This window comes from Mauremys mutica, chromosome 1 (assembly GCF_020497125.1).
Source record: "Mauremys mutica isolate MM-2020 ecotype Southern chromosome 1, ASM2049712v1, whole genome shotgun sequence".
NCBI lineage: Eukaryota > Metazoa > Chordata > Testudines > Geoemydidae > Mauremys > Mauremys mutica.
The window spans coordinates 157,929,001-157,956,296 of NC_059072.1; the positions used below are offsets into that span (position 1 = coordinate 157,929,001).

General features: G+C 46.8%; 1 protein-coding gene across 6 annotated transcripts; it reads right to left on the reverse strand.

Annotated features, from left to right (window-relative positions):
* Positions 1 to 3,702: 3,702 nt before the first annotated feature.
* On the reverse strand, positions 3,703 to 26,171 carry MAB21L3 (mab-21 like 3). 6 transcript variants are annotated; one of them, XM_045001191.1, is made up of 8 exons: positions 26,098 to 26,171; positions 20,121 to 20,299; positions 16,756 to 16,896; positions 13,834 to 13,905; positions 10,620 to 10,911; positions 7,484 to 7,665; positions 6,011 to 6,205; positions 3,703 to 5,003 (listed from the first exon to the last, which is right to left on the reverse strand). In XM_045001191.1, the coding sequence occupies exons 2-8, from the start codon at positions 20,166 to 20,168 to the stop codon at positions 4,770 to 4,772; spliced, it is 1,164 nt and encodes a 387-aa protein (XP_044857126.1). In that variant the 5' UTR covers positions 20,169 to 20,299; positions 26,098 to 26,171; the 3' UTR covers positions 3,703 to 4,769. The 6 variants fall into 6 exon arrangements, with proteins under 6 accessions (XP_044857126.1, XP_044857121.1, XP_044857122.1 ...); XM_045001186.1 differs by lacking the exon at positions 26,098 to 26,171 and adding an exon at positions 24,986 to 25,191; XM_045001187.1 differs by lacking the exon at positions 26,098 to 26,171 and adding an exon at positions 24,986 to 25,191 and having other exon boundaries at positions 20,121 to 20,378.
* Between the last annotated feature and the right edge of the window lie 1,125 nt (positions 26,172 to 27,296).

Sequence of the window (27,296 nt, forward strand, 5' to 3'; positions counted from 1 at the left end):
TCTGGGGACTGGGCAGAGGAGGGGTTGTAACTGAATACAACCCCTCTCCCAGCTTTACAGAATTATAAAGGGTGGTGGAGATGACAAGAGAAACACCAAAGGAGCAGTAGTGACTGCTGTATAAGCAGAAGCTGCGTGCTTGCATGAGATGTGCATACCATGCATGCTGAAGGGGGAAGGTCTGAAAAGACCCACAGGGAAGGACCTATCATGGAGATGAAACAAATTTTCCCTGAGTGTAGTGATCACATCAGGCAGAGTCATCTTCGTTGGTGCTGGTAACGGAGACCTGATTATCCAACCCATATTGAATTCCCTTCCTAGCATGAATGCTGAGAGGAGGTGAGAGACAGGCAGGTGCTGTAGGGGGACTGCCTTAAACAAGACAGAGTGAGTTCTGGGGAAAAGGGTCTGGCAGTGAAAAAGAGCCGTCTGGGGCGGGAGGATGGAACTGGAGGACAGAGAATGATGGTATCCTGCTACCACCTCAGAAATGGACAGTGATGCAAAAACGAGCCTATCAAATCCATGAGACCTCCTTCGAAGCAGACACTCAGGGCTGTTAGCTTGGATGACACTTGTATTCCTTGTCATGTCAGTGATGTTATCAAAGTTAAAATTGAAGTGAGAGTTTGGGAGCGAGAGTGAGAGGGCCAGACATGGGTGAAAAGCAGCCTTCGATATGAGAGAGAGCTGGGCCAGAGATGGCCTTTGAGAAGGAGGGACTGGAAAGAGACAGGGGAGGGAGCTGGAGACAGATTATTATTATTAGGGTTGTCAAGCAATTAAAAAAATTAATCATGATTAATCACACGATTCATTGCACTGTTAATATTTTTGGATGTTTTCGACATTTTCAAATATATTGATTTCAATTACAACATGGAATATAACGTGTATATAAGAACATAAGAATGGCCTAGCATTGGGCTAACAGGTACTGGGGGTTGCAGAGGGCAACCCAGGGGTAGGCAAAGGCAGCAGGTCCAAACCCTCCTTGCCAGTGATGAGTAGGCGTGGGGGCTAGATGATGACTGGCAGTAGCCTGATACTGAGGCGAGGTGGGAACAGTGGGTGGGGGTTCCCCGGGGAGGGGAGGCCCTAAGACTGATGGGTACTGCCAGGGGGAAGCACTCCAGTTACAGAGGTACCAGGGTCCAGAGAGGGACACGGGGGCCAGAGGACAGGTGGATCACCGGCCTGCAGAGTATCAGAGGGGTAGCCGTGTTAGTCTGGATCTGTAAAAGCAGCAAAGAGTCCTGTGGCACCTTATAGACTAACAGACGTATTGGAGCATGAGCTTTCGTGTGTGAATACCCACTTCGTCAGCCTGCAGAGGGCACTCCAGAGCTGGAACGAGCTAATTCCCGGAACAGACCAGCAGGAGGCACCACAGGGGTGAGTCCACTCCTTTACACATGGATTTATATAAGGGCAATAAGATATTCTCTGTCTTATTCTCTATCCCTTTTTGAATGATTCCTAACATCCTGTTTGCTTTTTTGACCGTCTCTGCACACTGCGTGGACATCTTCAGAGAACTATCCATGATGACTCCAAGATCTCTTTCCTGATTAGCTGTAGCTAAATTACAGTGCTCACTTTGTATTTATTTTTTATTACAAATATTTGTGCTGAAAAACATAAGAAATAGTATTTTTCAATTCACCTAATATGAGTACTATAGTGCAATCTCTTTATCATGAAAATTGAACTTACAAAAGTAGAATTATGTACAAAAAAAAACTGTGTTCAAAAATAAAACAATGTAAAACTTTAGAGTCTACAAGTCCACTCAGTCCTACTTCTTGTTCAGCCAGTAACTCAGAGAAACAAGTTTGTTTACATATGCAGGAGACAGGGCCGTCCTTACCCATACCCAAAGTACACAGCTCCGTGCTGGTCCAGCCCCTGCTCTGGCTCTTCCCCAGGGCCTCCGCCCCTGCCCCAGCCCCACCTCTTCCCAACCCTGCCCAACCCCGCCCCGACTCTCCTGAGCTCTGCAGCAGGGCCAGGGCTGCAGTCACCAGCGTCGGGTGTGCAGCAACCCAACCCCAGCCATGCTGCTGGTGAGTGCTGGGGGTGGTTCCCCCTCCCCCCCCCTGCAGAGACCTGGGGCCCGCTCCTCCCCTGTGGAGGGCCCCCGAATAGCTAGGGATGGCCCTGGCAGGAGATAATGCTGCTCACTTCTTGGTTACAATGTCACCTGAAAGTGAGAACAGGTGTTCACATGGCACTGTTGTAGCCGGTGTTGCAAGATATTTACGTGCCAGATGTGCTAAAGATTCATATGTCCCTTCATGCTTCAACCAGAGCATGTGTGTTCATGCTGATGACGGATTTTGCTCAATAACAATCCACAGCAGAGTGGACTGATGCATGTTCACTTTCATCATCTGAGTCAGGTGCCACCAGCAGAAGGTTGATTTCCTTTGTTGATGGTTCAGATTCTGTAGTTTCCGCATCAGAGGGTTGCTTTTTTAAGACTTCTGAAAGCATGCTCCACACCTCTCATCCCTCTCAGATTTTGGAAGGCACTTCAGATTCTGAAATTGTTATAGCTATCTTTAGAAATCTCACATTGGTACCTTCTTTACATCTTGTCAAATCAGCAGTGAAAGTGTTCTTAAAACGAACAACATATGTTAGGTCATCACCCGAGATTGCTATAATATGAAATGCATGGCAGAATTTGGGTAAAACAGAGCAGGAAACACAATTCTCTCCCAAGGAGTTCAGTCATAAATTTAATTAACACATTTTTTTAACAAGTGTCATCAGCATGGAAGCATGTCCCCTGGAATGGTGGCTGAAGAATGAAGGGACATAGGAATGTTCAGCATATCTGGCATGTAAATACCTTACAATGCCAGCTACAAAAGTGCCATGCGAACACCTGTTCTCACTTTCAGGTGACTTAAATAAGAAGCCAGCAGCAGTATCTCCCGCAAATGCAAATAAACTTCTTTGTTTTAGCGATTGGCTGAACAAGAAGTAGGACTGAGTGGACTTATAGGCTCTAAAGTTTTACATTGTTTTGTTTTTGAGTGCAGTTATGTAACAAAAAAAAAATCTACATTTGTAAGTTGTGCTTTCACCATAAAGAGATTGCAGTACAGTACTTGTATGAGGCAAATTGAAAAATACTATTTCTTATGTTTATAATTTTTACAGTGCAAATATTTGTAACACTTTGTATTCTGTGCTGTAATTTAAATCAATATATTGAAAATGTAGAGAAGCATCCAAAAGTAGTGAATACATTTCTATGGGTATTCTATTGTTTAACAGTACGATCAAAACTGCAATTAATTGTGATTACTTTTTAAAATCATGATTAATATTTTTTTAGTTAATCGTGTGAGTTAACTGTGATTAGCCAACAGCCCTAACTATTATCTATATTGTGGTAGGCTTCGCTGCCCCAATCAAGGATCATTGTGTTGGGTGCTGTATGCACTCATCATGAAAAGACAGACCCTGCCCCAAATCATAGAATCATAGAATATCAGGGTTGGAAGGGACCTCAGGAGGTCATCTAGTCCAATCCCCTGCTCAAAGCAGGACCAACACCAACTAAATCATCCAAATCACACGAAAAGAGTGTAAAGGGCTAGAGCAGAGCTCAGGATGATCCCCTGGCCATGGTAGCTAAGAGAAGGTTTCTTTTTAAATTATGTGAGCATGTTATAATCCAGCCAGCAATTTACGGTAGTAGAAAATAAAACACTTTATTGTAATTTGAGTAATTTAATAACATTAAACACAACATTCACTTTAGAATTCTTTTTGTTTCTTTTCTCAGAAGACTAGCACTTTATTTTTTTATATATTATATATAGAAAGCTCTGGAATCCTCTGCAACTAGGAACCTTTGAAAAATGCTCCTTCTGTCTCTAACAGCACCCAAAAATATACAGGTGCTAAAAGGTGAGAGATCAGTTCATCCCCCAGACAGCTGGGCAGAGCCAGGTGTGCTAGAGAGCTCTGTCACAGCAAACACCGCCAGGGGGCTGACGGCATGGCACTAGCACGGGTGGCAAAGGCAAACCCGAGGAGCCTGCCCCAAGAAAAACTTGAGAGAAAAAGACCACGAGGGAAAGGCGAAAAACAGTAACTGGACTATTCAACACTTACCAATTAAACTCTCTTTACAGTGAGGGTGGGACCACATTTAATTGTGGAGGGAGGTGAGACAGACTGGCTCTAACAATAACACCTTGTGATTGTACCGAGGTTTCCATCTGTGTATCTCAATGCACTGTACAAACATTCATTCAGTCTCACAACAATGCTGTCAGGTAGGTAGGTATTAATTCCATTTTACAGACAGGCGAGGAGGCAGCATAGAGGAGTCAAGTGATGAACACAAAGTCTCACAGCGAGTAGGTGGCAGAGTAAGGTCTCCTGGTTGCTATTCCCCTGCTCTTACCACTAGACCACTCTGCATTTTGGCCTATGAGCCATAGGACTAGTGACAAACAGTGGGGCAGTATCTGGTCTGGCTTGTTTTGGGGATCTGGATGGCAGTGGCTCCAAGACAGGCAGCTCAAGCTGTAGAAAGCACATTGCAATGACTGGGCATCAAGCAAACCCTCTAGATAGTTTTGTCCTCTCACTGCTTTCAGTTTGACTCTTCTCTTCCATACTGCACGTGCCACACGTCTCACATTCAAGGTCACAGCATCTACTGAAAGGGCAGAACAACTACAGACAACAAGAGGGACTAGGGTGTAAAAACAAGATTGGGAGATCAGGTTCTCTCTGCCTCAGTCCAGGCAGAGCACGGGGTTCTCCAGGAAGACGGCGAGCTTGCCGGCCACTAGGTCCAGGTCGCTGGTGTTGGCATACTTGAGCAGGTTGGTGCCCCTGACAAAGTAATGCTTCAGGAAGTGCTGGCTCACGCACTTGTGCAGCTTCTTCACCATGCGCAGGAAGCCTTCCCGGAAGCAGCGCCAGTCCTTGGCGCGTGGGTACTTCTCGCATGTCCAGAACAGCACCATCTGCAGGAGGCAGATGGGAGGGGAGGAGGAAGGAGAGATGTTACAGGGATGCTGCCACAGATTCACACAATTAGCAAAGATAATTTTACTGCTGATGAAAAGTGCTGGAGTGACACCCTGGAGACTGAAGGCAATGGCAACGCAAGCATCTCTTGTCACTTTACCCCCGCCCCCAACACAGAGGGATCATGCTAAATCAATCCTGGCCCTCCTATCTAATTACCATGCCAACAAGGATACCAATGGTGGGTTTTACTATGTGGACACCAGTTCACCACGGGCTGGTGAGTGAGACCCACCAAATTCATTTAGTGAGGCCACCAAACAGCCATCCATTGGGAACAATTTTCAGTCACTACTGACCTCGGCAGGATTGGAACCAGTGACCACTACCACCAGCATGCACTGTGTCACCCTGGGCAAGCCACTTCCCCTTTCTGTGCTTGTTTCCTACCTCTGTACCTACCTTGCTACCTCAGAGAGGGTGTTGTGAGCATGACCGGGTAAAAACTTTGAGCTCCTCAGACAGAAGTCTCAGTAGAAATGCAAAGTGGGTTAGGTTGTAGCAGGGAACATAGAGTATAATATATGATATTGGCCAAGAAATAGTGTGTCATCATGCAGTTGAAAACTGTATTGTAATGCATATGTGGACTTAAGGTAGCATGGGCAGCCTTAACTCTGAGACTGCCTGACTTTTGTGTGTTTACCTGTAACTGTGCAACCATAATGTTCTTTTAACATAATATTTTTGTATGGAATGTAGATAAACAACAATTCTCACACCATGTAAGAAAAGAGAGTAATGTGGTGAGGGTCGTTACCTTTGGTGTTAGCTAGGGGGCGCTACAGCCACTTAGGCCAATTATTTTATTACAATTGTTGCTACAGGCGTCCCGCAGCAAAGACACTGTTTGGTTGCTACTGTCTCCTGATGACAGTATATTCCCCCACCCCGCCCTAAACTCCTCTCTGCTGACCTCACCACTCTTGCCTGCTATACACACCTGTAGGTGATAGGTCGTCAGGATTGGCTTATTTCCTGTACACCAAACATCCTCCTTCATTTGTCTCATGACCCGGAAGCACTTCATGCGGCAGCCACCGTCCTCGTCAAGGCCCTCGATCAGCATGCGCTCAGCTCGGGAGAAGCCCAGCTGCCAGTGGTAATTGGAGCGGGCCAGGAGATTAAAGCCAAATGACTGCAGAAGAATGGGGGAAAAGTTACAAAGGGGGGGATGCAAACTTATCTTCAGAGCAGCATGAAGGGAGGATAAGGGAAGGATCCACTGCACCTGCCTGTTACCGCTTGAGATCTGGTTGTGCATTATGGACTGAGGTACAAGGGACAGCAAGTTTGGGTTTCCTAATTCCCAGTGAACATCTGTCTACATCAAACCAGGCCAGTTCCTCACATGTGGCTATTCCTCACCCCAGAGAGACCCAGCTCCAAAGGAGAAGGGGGAGCTGCAAGCAGTGCTGCTCTGGCAGAACTGTCTGGGGATGTGGTAATGGCACAGCAGGGCCCACTGCAGGTCAGGATGAAAAGGCAATTGAGTTACATGGGAAATCCCTGGACTAGAGCAGCAGGAGGAAATTCACTACATCAGGACCAAGGTGGCCAGAGCTCTGCCAGTGGTGTAAGACAGGACTCACCATGTACAGGGCAGGACGAGACTGAGGGGCATGTGCAGAGAAGGGTGGGGGGTGTGACAGTAAGAGGCAGAGTGATAAGACCAGAACTACCAGGATGGTGCTGGTCAGGACTGAGTGGCATTGGCAGAGCTGTGGGGAGAGGCATGGGGAGTCTTACACAACATCTGACTATACTGTTCCATACATTATCAAACCTGCACAGGATTCACAAACACTAATATTAAGAAAACTAGTACATTTATAAGCATTTCTAAGTATACAGATGTTTTTACTAAAGAAAGTAGCCCTTCCGGGCATTTAAGAAGCATGACTTTCTCAAGCTCTTTCTAGGTCTGATTTCAGGTCAGGAAGATCATTTTAGACAGCTACAGAACAGGGCGATCTGAAACCTTAAGACTGACCCACCTAGGAAGAAAATGATGACACTAATTGGAAATCCAGTACTGGCTGCTTGGCGCTCATCCTCCTCTGGGGAGCATTAGCTGCAGACTATGGAAGTCAAGAGAGCTTTCAGTGCCTGATGGAAAATGGTGTCTCATCCTCCCCATAAAAGGCCTAGTTCTCCCCATCTTGCACCTTGTCATTATTTACATCTGTGCCAAATGAGTAACAAGCAGGTAGAAAATTCTGCTGTTCTGATTTGGGTCAAGCCACCCTGACAAGGGTGTGCCGCGACCTCTGTGCTGCTCAGAACCATTTAACACTGATATCTTCTGGGAGTTCCAGCAGGTTTCCCAGTTGTGAGAGGTTTTTGACAATATGGTCAGACCTTTCACAGCGTTACTGGCCCTTTAAGTCCCCCTCCTGCGCCCCCTGCATTGTACCTTGATGCACTGCACTTTCTCCTGGGGAGGCCAGCGCTTGAAGCAGCGGGGCCACCGGGCTGTCTCAGGCCAGCAGGTTGGGATTTCCACAGTAGGGACCAGCTCCACCTCTACCTGGGAGTCTGGTGTCTCCACAGCAACTCGAACCACCGAGCTGAAACTCTCCAGAATACTGACTTTACCTGGGAAGGAACGACGAGAGGAGATGATAAAGACACGGCTGACCTTCTGTACAGGCCAAGCAAGAGGCCGTTTGGGGCTCTGTATCCCTTGCGAACCCTGCTGCTCAGGGGCCTGCTTCAACTCTCACTTTCCAACAACGGGACCAAAGAAAACAACTCACCACCTAGATCCCCTTGGGGCACCAGGACAAGGGGAGGAGGTAGCAACTCAACATCTTGTTTCCCCCTCAACCTCGACCCTTTGTGTGGGGCCAAGCAAATCATAAGACCAGCCTAAGATAAAGAGGAGCAGAATTGCTGCAACCTAAACATCTCCAACAACCCACTGACACAAGAGGAAGCAAGGGAGCTCAGTTAGTCTGAGTAGAGAAGGGTCTCAATTGAAACCTCAGCTTCAAAGACCCCCTCATCTTTAGGGGCAGTCCAGATCCATGAACTCTGTTGTGAGGCGTATCTCTGCCCCAGTGGTTATTAAGGATATTGTGTGAGTTAGGCATACTCTGGTCTGGCTGGGAACTTACATGGAAGCCAACTCCAGTGGACAGTCTGACCCGTGTGAAGTGACAATGGCAAACTGAGGCACTGCAAAGCCTCCAAATCTGCTACTGTGCGGCAAAGAGGCAACAGTGAAATCAGGGAAGTGTTCGGGTAACTTAAGCTGTCTTTGGCAGAGTTTGTCCTATTTGAAAACAGTTAAGCACACTGTCCTACTTCAGTCCATCTCTTCTCCCATCTGTCGTGTTCCAGAGGAGTCAGCACCATATGCCCAGACATCTTTGATGAACCAACAGTTTGGGAGCTGTTCCTTTAAAGAATGTTAGGTTTTCACCCTGACACGTTGCCTTCCACATAAGTAAAATATCTGAGGCAAGAAAACAAAACATTTGACTTTTCTGCCAAGCCATAGCATCTGCTTGGTGATGGGATTTTTTATTTCTCACTACTCCATCCCCCTCAATAGTAATAAATATTTGCTATAGGAATGAGTTGCTAAATGAATTGGTTGAACACTGAGTTTGATTTTAACAGGTCTCTCCAGGATCTTGCAAGACCAAAATCCAGAGTTACATCTGGGTAGGGAAAGTTGCATCTGTGCTTTTGCAATGCTGGGATGCAGTGTCATCCCACTGAAAGGTAAAGTTGTCCTTAGAAGAGAGGCAACATGGTCTGAGGTCAGCCTTGGACAAGATATAACCAATGTGCCTCAGTTTCCCCAGCTAAAGAATGGAGATAATAATACTCAGACCAGAGGGTGTGGGTTTAATAAGTTAAAGCCAGTAAAGTGCTTCAAAGACGACAATTGCTAAGTATGATTGTTATTATTAAGGTGGCCTCCCTTAAGCTAGCAGTTAGAAGTGACTGCAGCCACAGTTCTAAAGGAGTGTTTAAAACACAGCACAAAGCACATCACATCTGCAATCAATTCTTCAGTTTCTTTTGTATGGAAGGCTGGGATGTAAACACATATTTTGGAGCTGCCTATGAGAGGTAGCAGCAGTGTTGCTGCAAGTGACCCCCCGTGACATTACCTTGAAGTAGGATGGGGTGGGAGCAGCCTGGGCATAGCCAGTATTGGTCTAAAGTCTGAATAAAGATAACAAAGGGTTTTGCTCAAAGGAGAAGATCTGCCACCCAGCCGCTCAATATCACAAGCTGCAAAGCTGTGAAAGCCGCAGGCTTCTCTAGGGGAATATTCACCTCCAAGCAGTGGTGCCTGCAGCCAAACACACATTACACACGGCGCATGCCATTGGCAGGGTCTGCAAGTCATCAGGGTCAGGCCCTTCCCCATGGCAGTGGTGGGGAGGAACAGTGCTGGTTGCCCCGCTACTCACTCAGGTTTGACCCCGCCATCCCTGCATCATCATGGGAGGGCAGCAGGGCCAAAACTGAGTGAGCGGCATTGCAACATGGTGTACGGGGGTTGCAGCACCACTCAGGTTTGGCCCCACAACCCCTGCATCCAAACCTGAGCTGCGCTGCAACCCCCATGCACCAGGTCGCAATGTCACTCACTCATTTTTGGCCCTGCCACTCTCTCACCCCCACCATAATTGAGCGGCCTTGGGGCCAAACCTGAAGGGGCAGCACGGCAGCCAGCATTGCTTCTGCTCACCACTGCCATGGGGCTGGCTCTTGCACCAGGCTCCTACCCAGCCTCACCCCACATCAGCCCACGTCCCCTCTGCTCTGCCCACGGGACACAGTCAGCGACAGCCTCAAGAGCTGCGCTGAGTGCCCCCATGGGAGAGCTGTCTGGGAGAGGGCAGCGGGGAGCCCTGGGGTGTACCATGTCAAAAGTACCTGAGGGTGCCCCTGCCTCCCAGTACCATTCTCAATCCTCTCCCCAATCACTGTCCGAACCTTCATCCACACCATCACAGAGTGCCTTTCTGGTTGGTCTAGGCCCAGAAAGGAATGGACTTAAACACCAGCTGGCCATTGATATAGGTTTCAACCTCAGCTGCCTTCATTTAAAGACATTTGCAGGCAAGAGGTACCAGTGCTTGCCCTCTGCAGAGGGCACAAGGACACCCTAAGGAAGCTCTGCAGCTTGGGCTGGAGAAGCCTAGAAGGCCTATCGCGCCCACATAGTTTCTGGCCCAGCAGAAAAGCAGGTTATTTTCTGAAAATTTAGGCAAAAGACAATGTTGGTTGCTTTTTTGGGGTGGTGCTGAGGGAGGACGGGGTCCAAATTCATAACAGAATCCGAACATTCCTGAGCACTGACAGCTTGTAATCTGAACCTGGGTCGAGAGATCTTACTTGTGCAAATGGACCTCATCTTCATCATGGGCCAGTGTCTCCTCAGCTCTGGGGTGTGTGAGCCAATCTCTGTTCACAAGGAGTGAGGCAAGTGGCCAAACACCTGCTATGGGTAGTGATCACAGTCCCCTGTCAGAGGACTGCGCTTGAGAGGTGGATTCCCTTCACACCTTTCCCGCTCAACTCACTGGAGAGGTTACAGGAGGTAATTGACTTCTCCATCAACTCCCTGAAGATGGCAAGGACCTTGGCTGGAACGAGGTCACCTTCGATGTTCACCTCTGTCTCATGCCACTGCTGCAGGCTCTTTGAGAACTGCTCCACCTCCAGCCACTGCTGCAGCTCCTCTGGGTCCCGTACTGGGGAAAGGAGCTTTGCCCCATGCACGGTGTAATACCGCCAGTGCCGTACCTGGCGCTCCCGGTACCCTGTCAGGCCACGCAGTGGGATTGTGATGAGGAAGTGGCTGGGTGCTAAGACCTGGAAGAGTTCAGAGAGATTGAGAGAGGAAATGAGGGCAGATTTACAACCTGGATACGGGGAACGTGGTCACAGCAGGTAGAATCACTGGGGCTTCTGAGCAAAAGGGAAAGTCACGCTGGAATGGAAGCAGCTCAGTGCAGATAGATCCCACTCGGAGCCTATCTGGCTAGGACACCGTCTTAGAATAAGGCTGGAGGCTAGAATGTGTCAGCCATGTGCTATTTAGGTTCACAAAACAAGAAAACTGTCATTAGAAGGAAGCTGAAGTGACCATCATGGGCAATGCTACCAACGTCAAATTGGAACACCGTTGGCTGATTTGTTACCTCTCCCTCCACCTTCCCCTCCTCACCCTTCAGTGGAGCCATAATCTTCCACAGTTAGATCTGCAATTGCAAAAGATGCAGTTACCGAGAGAGATGCTAGGACGGAAGGCAAGATGTGTGTAAATTATTGCCTAAGTATTATTTCTAGAGATTGGCCTAGAGATTGTTAGTAGTAATAATAATGTCAATGCTCACTTCTCTAGCCCCTTTCACCCAAGAATCCCAAAGTCCCTTAAAGACATTAGTAAAATAAGCCTTTTACAGACTGCTTTGTGGTAGGGAAATATTGTCCCCATCTGACAGATGGGGAAGTTGAAAAGTGAAGTGACTTTCCCAAGGCCACACAGTGAGTCAGTGGCAGAGCCAGGAAGAGACTCCAGTAGTCTGGTCACCTATGTCACATGGAATTGTTTCTGTTCTTTGATTGGGTGACAAACTTTTAAAACATGATCGTAATAAACAAGTTGATAAATAACAAATAGCCACTAGTCTTGCTTGCATAACAATATGGTCTTTATATGAAGAACAACCATTCTCCTATAAAAAGCTCTTTGTGACTAGTGAATTAGCAGGGGAATGAACATAGTCAAACCTATTAGCTACTCAGAATTTGAACAAATGTTTCCTAACACTGTTCTTGGAGTATTGAACCATCTCAGCTCTCTCGGACCAAACAACGTGGCTAAAACATCCAGACGTTTACCAGTCTGAACTCTGAAGCTTTTCAGCTTTGCTTATCACTAATCATAACTCAGCCTGACATTATTAGGGGAAAACCTACTAGAGAAACAGAATCTAAACTGACAGCAACTGCTGGAAGGTGGTTACCCCAAGGTAAACAAAACACTACGCCATTCTGCAGTAATGAGCCGAAGCACTGTCGTAACACCGTTGGTAGCTCCACTGACTTAGGGTGTTGCTGCTGAACACGGTAGGGTCTTTTTAAACAAAGCCCACCAGCAGGAAGCATAGAAATTGCAAATGCAATGGTGGAAACCTTTGTTTAGTCAAATCCAGTTCATCAGACAGGAGGAGGAAAGAGGACAGTCACCACAGGAAATTTCAGAACAAAATGGACCCCACAAGAAATATTTTTGTTTCTGGGTATTGAGAAATAAGCAAAGCCAATTTAGGATCTACATGCTACACTCCATAAGAACAGAATGCAGCAGCTTTCATGGGATGACTGGCTTATTTTACAATGCATCTCCTTAATCACATCTGCACAGAAAAAAAATCATGCAGGACAGAATCAATTTTTCCCCAGCCTTTTTCCATTCTAGGACGTCTACTTTTACCTGCTCACACTGATTGTAACGTAATTGTTCTGATGCACCTGGGAACCACAAATGCTCCCCTCCTAGTGAATTATCAGCGATCCACAGGCTAAGAAACACTGGTCCAGTGATCCGAGCCAAAGACAAAGGTCCCAGGTCCTAATATGAACTCAGCCACGGCTTAAGCCTTGTTCAATCAGACTGAGATTCCCCCGTCACTTCGAATTACTCTTAAAGTGTTGTAAGGCCTCTCTCTCTCATGATGAAGGATTCTTCTGCGGTGTGTTTCAATGAGATATTTTAAAATCTCACTTCTTCAAGCTGTCCTGGATGGGAGAGAATCTGTGTGTGCATGGCCTCTGGGCAAGGCTGCTTTGTGCCACATGATCACTCCTGCCTCAGAAATCAGGCTTAAAATAACAGCAGGGCCTCAGTGAATGACACAGCATTGAATCTGTGCTGGCTAACGTCATACATCAATCTCACTGTTCAGAAGGCTGGAGATGGGGTGAGCAAGCCCCAGTGTATTGAACAACCACATTGCCATTCCCAAACTTTCAAAAATCATGAGTCGAGCCATAAGAGAGCATGAGATTTAAACAAAATAGTAATGATCTGGGAGGTTCTTTATATTCGCCTTCCGGTTTCTGAGCCCCAGGGGCTGCACTCAAGTCGTGCTTTCAAGCTTTTCTCTGCAACCGTGAGCACTAGAAATGTACTTTTTTGTTTTTCAGATGAAATCTAGGAGTCTCATGGAATCACAAGACTCCTGCAGATGGAGCTTTAGCAGAAAACACCAAATATCAAAAGACTCCAGACAGAATCCCGAGAGTTAGCAATAATGGAATAGGTGCATTCACATTTCAGCCCATTGGCTGAATAGGACTCACACCCACCTTTGTCTTTCATATGGACATTCTGTGCAGCCTGTATGTACTACAAGCCCCAGCATGCCATGTGCCACTTTTATCTGAGCAAAGGCACTGGGAGCAAACTAGAGCAATCTATGCTGGCACCTGTAGTCTCTGGCCCATTCCTCTGTATTAAAAACAGTTGTTAAAGTTATGGAATTTGATGCAGCCCAGCCCTTGGGCTCCTGGCAAATTGTAAAGCATTCCTTAGGGTATAGCAAGAAGGAAGTAGTAAGTTAGAAACAAGGGTCCTGCGCTCCGAGCTCCCTTGCAAGGAGGCTGGGAAGGTCGGAGGGGAGATTGGCTATGCGGGTGAGGGATCTTGTGTCTGGAGAAGAGGGATGGATGAGGATGAAGCAGGCATGGGGGCAACTGTTTGGAGGAGTTGGTGTGAGGTATTTGTACCTGGACAGATGGGTGGAATGGGCGTTTCCCCCGAAGCAGAGCGGACCACTTGGCCAGTAAAGCTGGCTGATCCTGAGAGAAGCAGAGAGGAAAATAAGAAGTATACAGAACACAGAGAGAAAGCATGTGCCATACAGTTAGTTCTTGCAGCATTTTGGAGTTTCCGCCGAGCCTAATAATAAAGAAAAGGTTGCCCAGCTATTGTCCACAGAGATAATACACTGGTGGGAAGTGCCACACTGACAGCTCTGGAGAGGGAGCTAAGCTGCCCAACTCTGCCTCACCAACGCCCCTCAAGCTGTCCCACGTGCCCCAGATTGACCACCTTGACTCCGGGAGGGGAGTCCCATCTCTACAGCTTGTTCAATCCATAGGAACTGTGTTGAGGCCACCAACATGGTGTCAACTGTGTGATGGTGGTTTTGCAATCTGGAATCTCTCAACTAGGAACTGAAATGAGACCCCAGACTCCTTTTGTACAGGCAATAATATCTGAATCAGTGACCTATATGTGAAAGGCTTGAGACCTGATTAAATGTCTCCCTGTGCAATCCACCAACTGGACAGATGTAGCCACTAGAGTACTATTTCCTGATGACAATCATGGGGTATGTTCCCTTTTTGTTGGGTATATGAGGTGATTACTTACCTGTAATTGTTTTTTTCTGAAATTCTGACCTGTAATAAATTCACATTCTTGGGCCTGTTATAGCTGCTATCTCTGAAGAACTCCCTCTGGCAGGCACAGAAAATAATGTAAATACTGGGCTGGGAGATGAAAATAAGGCCCTTTTCTGAAGAATAAACCATATCCACACTGGAGCATCTGGCTACTGGGAGCAGGTGAGATTTGCTTTGGCAAGAGCCTTTGACATACTTGCACTGAACAGTTTGTGGGTAGGGCTGATCAGGAATTCTTCAACAAAATCATTTACTGTCAAAAAAATGCCAATTTGTCAAAACTAGAAAGGGTCAGTTTCGACAAATTCCTCCTCTTGAAAATTTTTTTGAAAGAGTTTTGAAATTGTTGAAATGAAAAGTTCCATTTTTTTTGTTCAACATGACTTTTCATTTTCAAGTTGAAGTTCATGTACACTAAAAATAGTTTTAAAAATAAAAAGGTCAAAATCAAAACAAATCTTCTATTTTATCAAAACAAAATGTTTCAGTTGACGTAAACTGATTCCCTCCCCCCGGATTTTTAGTTTGTGAACATTTTCAAAATGTTGACTTTTTGTCCTGATTCAGGATGGGAAATCTGAAAAAAATCTTCCCAAGACAGGAAAACAGTTTCTTGTCCATGTCTATTTCTGGAAGAACACAGTTAGGAATGCTTAAAGTACAACATGGATGTCTAGATCTTCCCAACAATTGGAATCCCACCATATTAAATGATTCCTATTCCCAAAAGCAACACCCAAAAAGTTCTACTGAAAGGAACATAAGAATGGCCATAATAGGTCAGACCAATGGTCCATTTTGATCTAGTCCAATATCCTGTCTTCCAGCAGTGGAAGATGCTTCAAAGGGAACGAACAGAACAGGCAGTCACTGAGTGATCCATCCCATTGTCCACTCCCAGCATCAAACACAGACTGGCATGTGCTCTGACGTCTTTTCAACCATATTACTCTCCCACAGGCAGTCACAGCAATAACTTTATGGGCTTTGTTTTGGAAGCAGGAGTAGGTAGTGCCCTGAGCTAACTGTCATCTCTTATAAATACATCTTTTAAAACTCCATTCCTACACAATATAGTTAACAAACAGCTACATCCCCTTCCCCCCAAAAAAACGTAACTATAACATGCAGATTTTTAGCACTGGATTTAGTTAAATATGGATGATACACTGGCCACTTTATAGATAGTTAAGTTTTCAGGGTCTCACTTGGGCAGATCAAGTTTACCTATAGTAATTCCTGATTTCTGCCCCCCAAAAAGATTATCTTGCTTTTTTTGCAGGCTTCAGCAGCCATTCCATCTTGGACTGGGATCTTGCCACATCTCACATGTTAAGCAGAATTCATCTAGGTCAATATGGGAGAGCAGCTGGATGATGCACCAAGTGGTGTTTGTAGTTCAGAATGTGGCACTCTTCTCTGTGGATCAATACTGGAGTGGAGTACTGTGCTGCTGGAGATGCCATATTTCAAAAATGACCTACGAATGACAAAGACTGCGTGCCCCAGAGCATAGCTAAATTCCAACTCAGGTAATAATGTTCTGCTTCCCCAAATGCCCACGGAAGCTTCAATCACATACAGTATTTTTTTCACTTTCTGCCCCAAACTATTGCAAAGATTGCTCTGTGCTTTTACTCAGTTGCTTTGTTCCATCCTAGAAGTGGCTGCATTTCAGTAACGGGGTCTATAATGCCTAACTATAGTAACATAACGCTCTTCAGATGAAAGGGTCTGTTCAAATTTATTATTATTCTTTCATTATTAAACTGATTTATTTTTGACTTAAAGAGCCACATGAAATAACCAGTCTTCACACTGGCAGAGTTGAGAGTGAACATTATTATTTTGGTGGGTATCTGACAGTCTAATCCAGGGGGAAGTTTCACTTTTCCCACCATCAAACTTACATCCTCATGATGAAAATGGAAAAATTCCAGCTTATGAGTAAAATCTCTGAGACCTCCCCTGGTGACAGAAGTCCTTTGGTTATCCATGTTACACATGGCAGCAGTAGCAAGGCAAACTACCCAACTCCTTAATCTTGCCTTGCCAGATCCTCCTGTAGCAGTAACAAGGGAATTCAGTCTCCACACTCCCTTCAGACCGTGGCTTCTCTGCTGAGACTGCCAGTAAAGATGACAATGTGTGATATGGACACTTGCTCACTATGAACAGGGGTGAACCACCAACTCATTGCATGCAGCTCACCAGACGGTACACTAAACCCTTCACCCTTACCCTAAAATTCTCGTTGTGCACACCAGAGTTGGAGATGGCCTGAAATCGCGTGTCCCTGTAGCTGATTTCTGCGGTCAGCTGTTGGATGATCTTCTGCACCTCATCCACTGTCTTAGACACCAGCTGGTGTCGCCGTTCCACCTGTAGATATCAAGCAAGTAACTTTACATGCAAACAATCTGCAAACTGACTGCAAACAATCTCTATCTCCAGCCAAGAGATCATCTGAACCTGGGGCATCTTGAAATGTGTGCGCGCCTGTGTGCACACATGCGTGTGAGTACAGAACTCTGCGCCATAAAGGTTTAGAGTTCTCCTCTTGATAATTGCCAGCTTACTCCATCTGGTGATAATGGAGCTCTGGCTGGAGGCTCTAAAGTAGATGAGGCCACTCAGCAATGTATTACAGTATGGAAGGGTAGGTAGAGAATTCATTATCTTGGAATTTTTCCATTCTTTGGCCAATTTTGGTTTTGGCCTAAGACTACCCAGCTTTTCCTTTGTGTAGGCTAGCCAGTCACTGATCCAGGAACTGCAGTCTCCTAGGAGCTTGTGTGGCTCAAGTATTCTCTCCTGGGTCAAGCCCACTGATGCTGTGACAGAAAACACTGACTCAAATTAATTCCTGTCGTAGGCTGACACAACTCAACTGACTGGTCTGGCTGACACAACTCAACTGGACTGGTCTGAACTTGGCATGTATGAAGCATAGGAGCAATTCCATTCCTAAAGGGTGCTGAAGTTCCTCCTCTGTGCTGATCTCAGTGGTAACCACAACCACAAGCTCTCACGGGAAGTTCATGCCTTGCTGTACTCTCCCTCCAGTCAAGCAGTATCAGCCAAAATACTGATTATCGCGAGTTTCAGTGGAACAGAGGAGGTGGAGGACGAACTGAGGTGCAGGATGGGCAAACCAGATAAATAAGAACCAACATGAACCATCCCACACCAGCACAAGTGCAAGGGTCATACAGGGATGATACAAGATACAGGCCAGAGTCAATTATTCAGGGTTTAACAGAAGGAATATACAAGACCATGCCTAGTGAAGGACACTGGCATATTCCACACATGATCCTCACACATTCATCAATATGGGATGCAGGCTTATCCACACTGAACCATTCTGAGGCTAGTTCATTGCTACTACTAAGTAAGTTAATTAACATATGCCTAATTACTCCTCCACCCAGGGATCATTATGTAGGATAATGGGTGAGGACTGTTCACTGTACTTCCCTTCATCCTGGTGCCTGATCTTATATTTTAAGGATAGAGGCAGTGAGGAAGACACCCAGCAGAAACTCAACAGCCAGCGTTAGCAGAACTAATTGGGCGAAAATGAAACCAACCAGAACCTGCAGCCAAAATCCCAACCAAATGATTTGCAGATTTGAAATCGCAACATTTTGAAATAACAGCACTGAGGCTCAGCGAGCGGAAGTGACTTCCTCTTAGGCCACACAGTAAGTCACTGGCAGAAACAAGAATAAAAGCCAGGTCTACTCTCCCAGTCACCTCCTCTGACCTCAGCTGCCACTGATTCACTCTTCATTAGAGTACTGTGTGTCTGAAAACTCACCAGTGCCATGGTGATTATTACTATATCTAGTAATAGATGAACCTCAGGCCCCAGAATCTCTTAGGTCTGCAGAAACAGGATGGAGGTCTTGGGAGAAGCGGCTTTCCCATGTGATCTCTGATGTTTGCTACTTCCCGTCACAGTTATAACACTGCACCGAACAGCCTCTTTCACCATATACTGGTGTTTCCCTTTCCAGATCCCAGCTTTGGGAGTGTCAAAGCAAATGTTAAAAACTGAACACCAATGTATTAATATTTTGGATATCAAAAACGGGTTTGGTTTGGGATCTGGAACGGAGTTGGGGTTGGGTCTAATTCATCCCTCCATCTCCATCCAATACATATTTGGATTTTTTCTTTGCTACAGGAGTAACAACACTGATTCAGAAAAAAAGCAGACAGTAGCTTGCAGGCAGGCTGGTGGCTGGCTGCTGCCCTGCCTCCCTTGGGAGGAAGATCAATGACCGAGGAGTGGATAGAAGAATCCATACATTTAATAGACCCAGTTGTAAAAAGCCATTTAAGTTAACATGCATAAATTATTACATGGTATCTGTGCTGGCTCATTGAATAATTATAAGTTTTAACAAACAGGCTGTGAAGGGACATGATTTAATACATAATAATAATGATTAATAACTGAAACCTTGTCTTTCTCACTTAGGAGGCTGCTGGAAAAAAGTCGCTCTCTGAGGGATGAGAAGCTTCTGGTGGAACCTAAAATTTTCTGGGCCCCATTTAAATGCTACCTCTGGTGCTTGGTACCGCTGCATATGAGGCAGTACACTACCACAAATCTCTCTAAGCACAACCGTGCCCTCCGGCTCCTATGTCACCCTGCAACAGAAATCTTTACAGCGAGAAGTACTAATTGGCAGAGTTGGCTGGAAATTTTCGGATGGAACATTTTTCCATTGGAAAAATACCAATTTGTCAAAAGTGAAACATTTTGCAAAAACATGTTGATGTCAGTGATCTTTAGTTTAGAAAAAAATGAACAGGGTTCTGATAAGGGCAAAACATTTCCACCTTTTTGAAACAGAAGCCTCGCTTTTCTGTTTAATATGACTTTTTGTTGAATTTTGGTATATAATATAAGTTGAATTGGAACAAAACATTTTGATTGACCTGAAATAATTTCTCATTGTGCAGGCAATTTCAATTTTGGGGGGGTTTGGTCCATTTCAGAACAGAAAAAAAATTCAAAATCGGGGCATTTCCCATGAAATTGAAACCTGGTTCCTGCCTAGCTCTCTTAAAAAGGTTAGATGGCTTGTTTAGATAAGCATCCGAGGTTTAGGAAAAGGATTAGGTGAGTTCTAGTATTATCCACCTCTCCCTAATTATTGAACACATGCATTATCTTTCTTAGAGACAACCTTGCTACTATATTTTTGGCCCTGCTTCTATCAAATCTGGGCTTTTGGCTGGATAAAGATGAGCCCTAGAATCTCTCCTAGGTCTAAACATAAACAACTCCAGCTGTAACCACATTTGAAATTCCAAGTTTGGAGGACAGAGCCCAAAACACAAACTGGTTCTGGAGTGGGACAGGATGACCATGTAGGGAAAAGCTAAGAGGCCACCAAGCCAAACCCTTTGCTAAGGTGCTGAAAGGGAAGCATTGGAAATGTCACTAGAAAGCTTATCATCATGATACTTAAGCCCCATTTTGTCCCAAGACTCAAGAGTCAGACAAGCATCCAACCCTTGAATTCTGAACTTTTCAAGATCATCCCTACTTGTGGAGATGGAGAAGAGACATACATGCAAAGACTTACCTTATTCTGGATGTAAAATTCCACATCTTCTTCTGTGAATGGTTTCATGGTAGGATGTTCTTCCTTGTGCTCCAAAATTTAAATTTTATTCTCTTGCTTGGCTCTGGGTGTTTCAGAACCACTTCCAGCTTTTGGTCTGCAGCCTTCCTTGCCTTGCAAACCCAAGACACCTAATTCCTCTGTGGATGGAGAAGAGGGGAGACAAGCTGGGAGGTTTGCTTGTTTTTTCCGTTTTGTGTTACGATGTGTTTCAACTTACTAGGAAAAAACATGTCCAATTATTTTTTTCAAGCTCTGGTTTTACTATTGTTATTTTAAAATGGTGATTCTTAACATATATACATATATACAAAATCCCAAACACTGCTTTGCCTTTGGTCTGAATTCGAAGCACCTTTCAGACTCTGTTGGGGATTCAGAGCTCTCTTGCCCAGCATTATTTTCTGATTGCCACAAACACTTCCCTGTTTTCTAACTCTTAACTAGATCATTTATAAACCCTTTCAAAACACTCCCTTGCCGAGGTCAATCCACCCACTTTCCTTCTGTAGCTGTACTGCTATGTTTACATTCAGATCACTCATTTGGGTTGCAGTCCACGGCCTCTGCTCCTTATATTTCCTTTCTCTCTCCTGCTATATTGACAGTAAACATCCCACCGCCTGTCCCCAGCCTGCAGTTTGCTTCGCCTTCTTTACAATAAACAGATCTAAAGCTGCCTCTTGTTAGCTGCCAGCTGCCCAGATAACAAACCCAACACGTCGTTAGAAGGGAAAACCATTGATTGGGCCTTATCGATCTGATAAGAGTTGGTGGCTTTTAAAAAAAGGGTACGTCATCCTGGGGGAGAGTGGCAGAGCCCTGAAGAGACATGCGTCCATGCTGCAAACTTTCCCTGGTTAGGAAGAATGGGCCCATTGTTTAGCAAAATAGTTATTTTGGCCCAGATCCACAAAGCTATTTAGGCTCCTAAACGTCCACTGATTTCTGTGGAAGTTTAAACCCCAAACGCCTTTGAGGGTCTGGACCTTTTCCACTCTGTGTTCTCCAAGCCCTCTTTTATGTGTTCTTTGTACAGTGCCAAACACAATGGGGCTCCAGTCCTGACACTACCACAATACATTTATTAATTATTATTATTATTCATTAGTCAAACGATGATAATGTGCTAGGCACTATACAAGACCCAGCAGAAAATATGGTCCCTGCCTCCAGGCGCTGATAGTCTAAAACTCAAACCTGCCTCCGGATCTCCCAGTGTATTTTCTATTGTCTGTTTATTTAAAGCATTAGCCTCCCAACGTTCCCACCACACATTCTCCTACTCCTTTTGGGGCCCTTCTTTAAAGGAATGGCCCAAAGGAGCTTGGCAGGAGAAGTCAGCTTTAAGGCACAGAGTGTGTGAGTGTGGAACAGTGGGCTAAGGAGGGCACTGCGGGGACCAAGGATAGAATGGAAGAAGATGTAAGGAGAGGCGGGGCAGGACACACTGGCAGAGGAAGGATAAGACGCATTTTAAATATTCAGACAGAGTTAAAAAGTAGGTCCTTATTTCCCCTCCCCACACTCACTATCCCTAGTTAGAGATTTCAAATCCAGGAAGGTATGAGGAAGCCCGAGTCATTTTTCTTCACCTCATACACCCACAAGCCGTGTACGTCTGTGGTGGGTTTCAGCTTCCCTTTTCCCATGCCCACCAGCTGCCTGGTGCTATAGCAGCTATTGGACAAACAGGCATCAAGGAATCTGGTCCCAGTCATTGCACATTAAACAATAACACACAGCACTTTACGGTTCAAAAGCACTTCACAAAGAGGAATTTAAGTGTCACCTCCCCGCCCCATGAGGGAGGCCAGTGAAGCAATTTGGGCCAAGGACCATCTTTTTGTCACATGCACGCACAGCACCTCGCACAATGGGGGCCTGACCTTTCTTTGGCAGCCTCTAGGTGCTACTGCAGTGCCAATAATAAATCATCATTAGGATTACTACCCTCCTTTTACAGATGGGGGGAAACAGACCGAGAAAGGAGAAGTGACTTGCCTGAGCAAGTGTCAAAGCTAGGATCAGAACGCAGGAATTCCCGACTCCCAGACTCCTGCTCTAACCAGTAAGTTTTGCTGCTTTATTTGCTTAACTGCAGTTAATTCCAACGGAGAACAAAAAAGCTGGGGGTTGTTCAAGAGCTGACCCCAGTAGCCAATGGCCGACTGCGGTGTACTGGCCATGGGGGATTCCAGTGGATTTTGACATGCCTATTTTGGAATCACAGTGCTGCTGAAGGACAGCCAGGAAAACCTGTGTACAGCAAAGGGAAAGCCTCTGACACAGTAGAAGTCATGTAAGTGCAAGGAGTGTCGGCAGCTCCGCCTGGAAAGTGAAAGTGTCGGGTTTGGCCAGAAGCAGCAATGCGGCAATGGCACCAGGTGCCCAGCCCTGCTTACTTGTACCTGGCCCCGAGTCAGGATCAACAGGTCAAAGGCAACACACCAACCTGTGATTACAAAATACACGCGGGAGGGAGAGAATAAGAGGGGTGTGGGAGGGTAGAGAAAAATAGCGAGAGTGGGGTAGAGAAGAGAAAGAAAACAGGGGGGAGAGAGCTCTGGAGAGAGAGTGGGAAGAAAACAGAGAAACGGAAGCGAATATAGTCCAGGGACCCACAATGAGCACTTCTGGGCAGGCTGTACAGCAGCTTGTCACAATGGTGAAGCCTCCATCCATCTTCAAGCAGTGAACTTTGATCTCCAAGCCAAGTTCAGGACTCAGGATTTCCAGAGGCTTTTTTGACCAGCTACACTGAAGAAAGCACACCTGAGCTCCAATCTGGCCTCCCTGTGGTGGCTTCACCCCTCATACCATTTGTAGCTGAAAATAAAATTGGAGAGGGAGAAAACACTCAGGGAGGAGGGGAAGAGAACCAAACCACAAAGGCACCTGGACTGATCAAAGCAGCGGGGTACATAACAGGGATGTGCTGCCAGAATGATAAAAAAAAACTCCCACAAAAGTGCTTCCCCCAAGCTTATGAGCAAGTCTGTCCCAGGAGATTCGGGCATCAGAGAGGAGTGGCGAAGGAACAGGGCAATCAATTCATTTGTTTGGCTATTTGAACAAATGGTTTTCTCAACCCCCTAACCAGGGAGTGAGGCAGCACCATGCAGCAGACTCCTCGTGAGTACCCTTCCTGGGACATACTTAGACTTTGTTTCTAAATAGAGAGTCAGCTCAGCACTAACTGTAGCTCTTTGAGTGAATTATCTGCATGGATCACACTTTTGGGATGGGGAGGAGTCCTGGGGCTTCAGTTCACATCCCATTAGAAAGCAGTATCAGTCAGGGCCACATGGATTCTGAGCAGGCAGGGTCCAGTTGCTGAGTGCAGATAACACCAGAACTTTATTTAGGCAATGGGGAAAACTAAGTTTAACTACGGGAGTTCCCAAAGTACTAGGCCTCAAACTGGAGCAAGACTTATAAGAATTTGAGATGTGTCAGATGGAAAAGAGCTTTTATATCACATCTAATCCACCTCCCCTTGGACACTGCAAGATTGTGCCCTACAATATTCTCTGGGGCTGTGCCCCTTTTTAAATACCCCAAGCAATGAAGCTTCCACCCCTCCCTTTGGGATTCCATATTAGAAAAGATCTCGCTGTCATGATGTTTTGCCAGATGTTCAGCCTAAATTTTCCCTTTCTTAACTTCATACCAATATCCCCTAAGACAGCAAGACAGACAGAGAGCTGGAGCTTTGTTTTGAAACAGTTCAGTTCAAGATGGCTGGGAGTAAGCAACCAAGTTCCTCTTACTGGAGTAACACATCCAGTCCTTCTGACTCTAAACACAGGTACACACTGGAACGAAAATAAGCCCTAGCACAGTTAAGTGATCAGCAATGGGGACACCGATGGCTTTGCAATATCAGGTCACCACAGTTTAAGCAGATTAGGCCAAGACATCCAGCTGCAAATAGACTACAGAAAAATGCCAGCTGTCCCAGCTTTTCATCCTTAGCGAGTTAGTTTGCTAGTCCAAGGAACCTTCCATATTAACATCTCCTGAGAGCACAGCTCACCAGCATGCCACCAAGCAGTGTTGGTCATTGGTACTCTCTTGCCATTTTGTGGTTGCATCAGCTTCCACATATGAAAATAAGAAAGGCCATATCGGGACAGAGCAATGGTCTAGCTAGCCCCATATCCTGTCTTCGGACAGTGGCCAGTGGAAGGTGCTTCAGAGAGAATGAACAGACCAGGGCAGTTATCGAGTGATCCATCCCTTGTCCTACACTCCCAACTTCTGGCAGTCAGAGGTTTAGAGACTTCAGAGCACGGGGTTGTGTCCCTGAGCATCTTGGGTAATAGGCTTTGATGGACCCATCCTCCAAGAACTTATCTCATTCTTTTTTGAACCCTGTTATGCTTTTGGCCTTCACGACATCTAGCAACAAGGAGGATGAAGAGACCTTTGTGTGGGGTTAGCAGGTGGAGTTAGGGATCCTTTGAAATACTGTGCAGAGTAGCTGTCTCTAGCAATGACCAACGGCTGCTCAACCCATTTTTCATGCAGGGTGCTCTGGGACAAAACCTGCACTTGATCGGTTTATTTTGGGCAAAAAGTTCTGTGCATTTTACTTTTCCTTTCTCTACCACCGCCCCCGCCCCCCCGCAGATTTGGTCACAAGTGATGTTTAGTGCCCTGGGAGAGTTTAGAGGCGAGAGGAGGAAGGCTTTGTGTGAGTGCTGCTAATTCATTGTGACAGCATCAAGTCACATACAGCTGCCGCATTGAAATATGCCTCTCCCATACGCCCATCTATTTCCTGTCCACAGCCTCCTTTCTTCCCCCACCCTTCCCCTTACCGGGGTGCCCATGGCCACTCGGGGCCTTGTTCAGATTGGGCGCTGCATGATGATGTCACTGGAGGGTGCCTTCACCAGCACTCCCTCCCCAGCGGCACCCTACGCTGGCCGCAGGGCACAGAGTGGCCACCCCGGCTGGAGCTGGTCACCCACCGAGGGGAGAAGCTGGAGCCCCTCACTCAAGTGTCAACCTTGCCTGGGGAGGGGAGAACCCTCCTCTGATTGGCTGCCTGCCCCACTGCCCTGTCTCCTGAGGGAGAGCAGCCAATCAGAGTTGCAGGAGGCTGACAGAGCTCTCCCCGCCTCCCCTCAGGGGATGATCTAGGGTTGCCAACCTTCCAGGATTGGCCTGGAATCTCCAGGAATTAAAGATTTTGTCATGCGATGAAACCTCTAGGAAAACATCCAACCATAGGCACCAACTTTCCCCAGCACTGGTGGGTGCTCCTGGCCCCGCCCCAACCCACCCCCATTCCAACCCCTTCCCCAAAGTCCCCGCCTCTTCCCCGAGTGCACCACCCGTTCCCCCTCCTCCCTTCCAGCACTTGCTGTGCAAAACAGCTGTTTCGTAATGGCAAGCACTGGGAGCCGGGGGAAAAAGCGGGCATGCGGCACGCTCAGGGGAGGAGGCGAGGCAGAGGTGAGCGGGGGCGGGAGCTGCTCATGGAGTCGGCGCCTATGCATCCAACCAAAACTGGCAACCCTAGGCTGAGAGGGGGCGGGGGGAAGGAACAGTGACACCATGATTTCAGGAGGGAAGGAGGAGCCGAAAGATCCCAGCAGCTTAGGGTGTCTCCACTACCCCCTCCTGTGAACAATGGGCAGAAGCACTGGGCAAGCGGAGCGGTGCAAGCCCCCTGGCACCATTCCCTGGCTGGAGTGTGGGGGGATGGGGGAGATTACAGACAGAAGGGATGGGGAGGGGCCCCCACTTGCTCTCGCCCAGGGCCCCACAAAAGCTTAATCCATCTCTGAATGCACCACAAGTGCTGAAAGGGGGGAGGTTTGCAGAGTTGCCTTGTGGTTGGGGTTGCAGCGGGCTTGCCTTGGGGGCTGGGCAGCTGCCAGGTTTTTTGCATTTCAAAGGTGGTAACCCTAGCTACGGTACTTACCTGGTTCCCAACACCCTAGTATTTGAGCACTGCGTGTGATGTATTCATCCTACCCCTCTGAGCTAGGCAGAGCCATCATCCCCATGTCACAGATGGGGAACTGAAGCACAAAGAGGTTTAGTGACCCACTCAGGCTCACACACGGGAAGGCTGTGGCAGAACTGGGGATTGAACCTGGACCTCCCACAGCAGGTCAGTGCTCTAACCATGCTTCCTCTCAACACCAGGCTTGGGAAGGGAGAGAACTCCACTCCAGCTGCCCGCACCTCCTTGGGAGAGGGGGTGAAGAGCCCTTGGAGCTTCAGAAAGAGTAGATATGAGGGCTGGAGAAGCAGGCAGATGCGGGGCTGGGTATGTGAAATTAATAGTGGGGCTCTGGGGGCGATACAGAACTAACTAATTAGACCAGAGGTTCTCAAACTGTGGTCCGTGGACCACCAGTGGTCCACGAGCTCCATTCAGATGGTCAGTGGATAGTTCCTTTAAGGTGCGCGCCTGGGTGGCCGCACACCTAATCAGTGGAGATGTGCAGGCATGGCTCCACTAATTAGGTGCCTGGACTTTGGAGAAGACTCACATGTAAGGTGAGGTGGTGGCTTGAGGGGAATAGGGGGTAGGTGGGAGGGGGCAGTGGGGTGAGAAGAGGGGGTGGGGGGAGTTTGGGATATGCAGGGTTGTGGTGGGCAGAGAAAGAGGCGACTTTCCCCAGCTCCAGGACTGCAGCTGCCAGGGAGAGACGGCCTCCTTCCCAGCCCCAGTTCGGGGGCTGCTGCAGCAGGGGACAGAGGGCACATCCACCGCATGAGAATGATATTAAATGAGTTGTGTGCTTTTATTTATAGATCAAAAAATATTAATTTTTTTTTACATAGTGCTTCTATCCAAAGCGTTTTACAATAGTTAGCTAATGGTACAAACAACATTCGGAAAGATCATTAAGTGGTCCAGTGAAACCCTCAACAATTTTCAAGTGGTCTGCAAAAAAAAAAAAATGTTTTAAAACCACTGAATTAGTCTGTTGGGGTTTGGGGAGATGGTGGCAGCTCTGCTCCATCAGCAGCTGCGAGAGCTCCTGCAGCAGGGCCAAAACCTCCTCACTCCGTACAGGCGGGGGAGCTGGCAACAGCGTAACTGCCACCCCTGGGGTGTTAGACCAGGTGGGTGAGGTAATAGCTCCTATTGAGGGGGGGCAGGGGGAA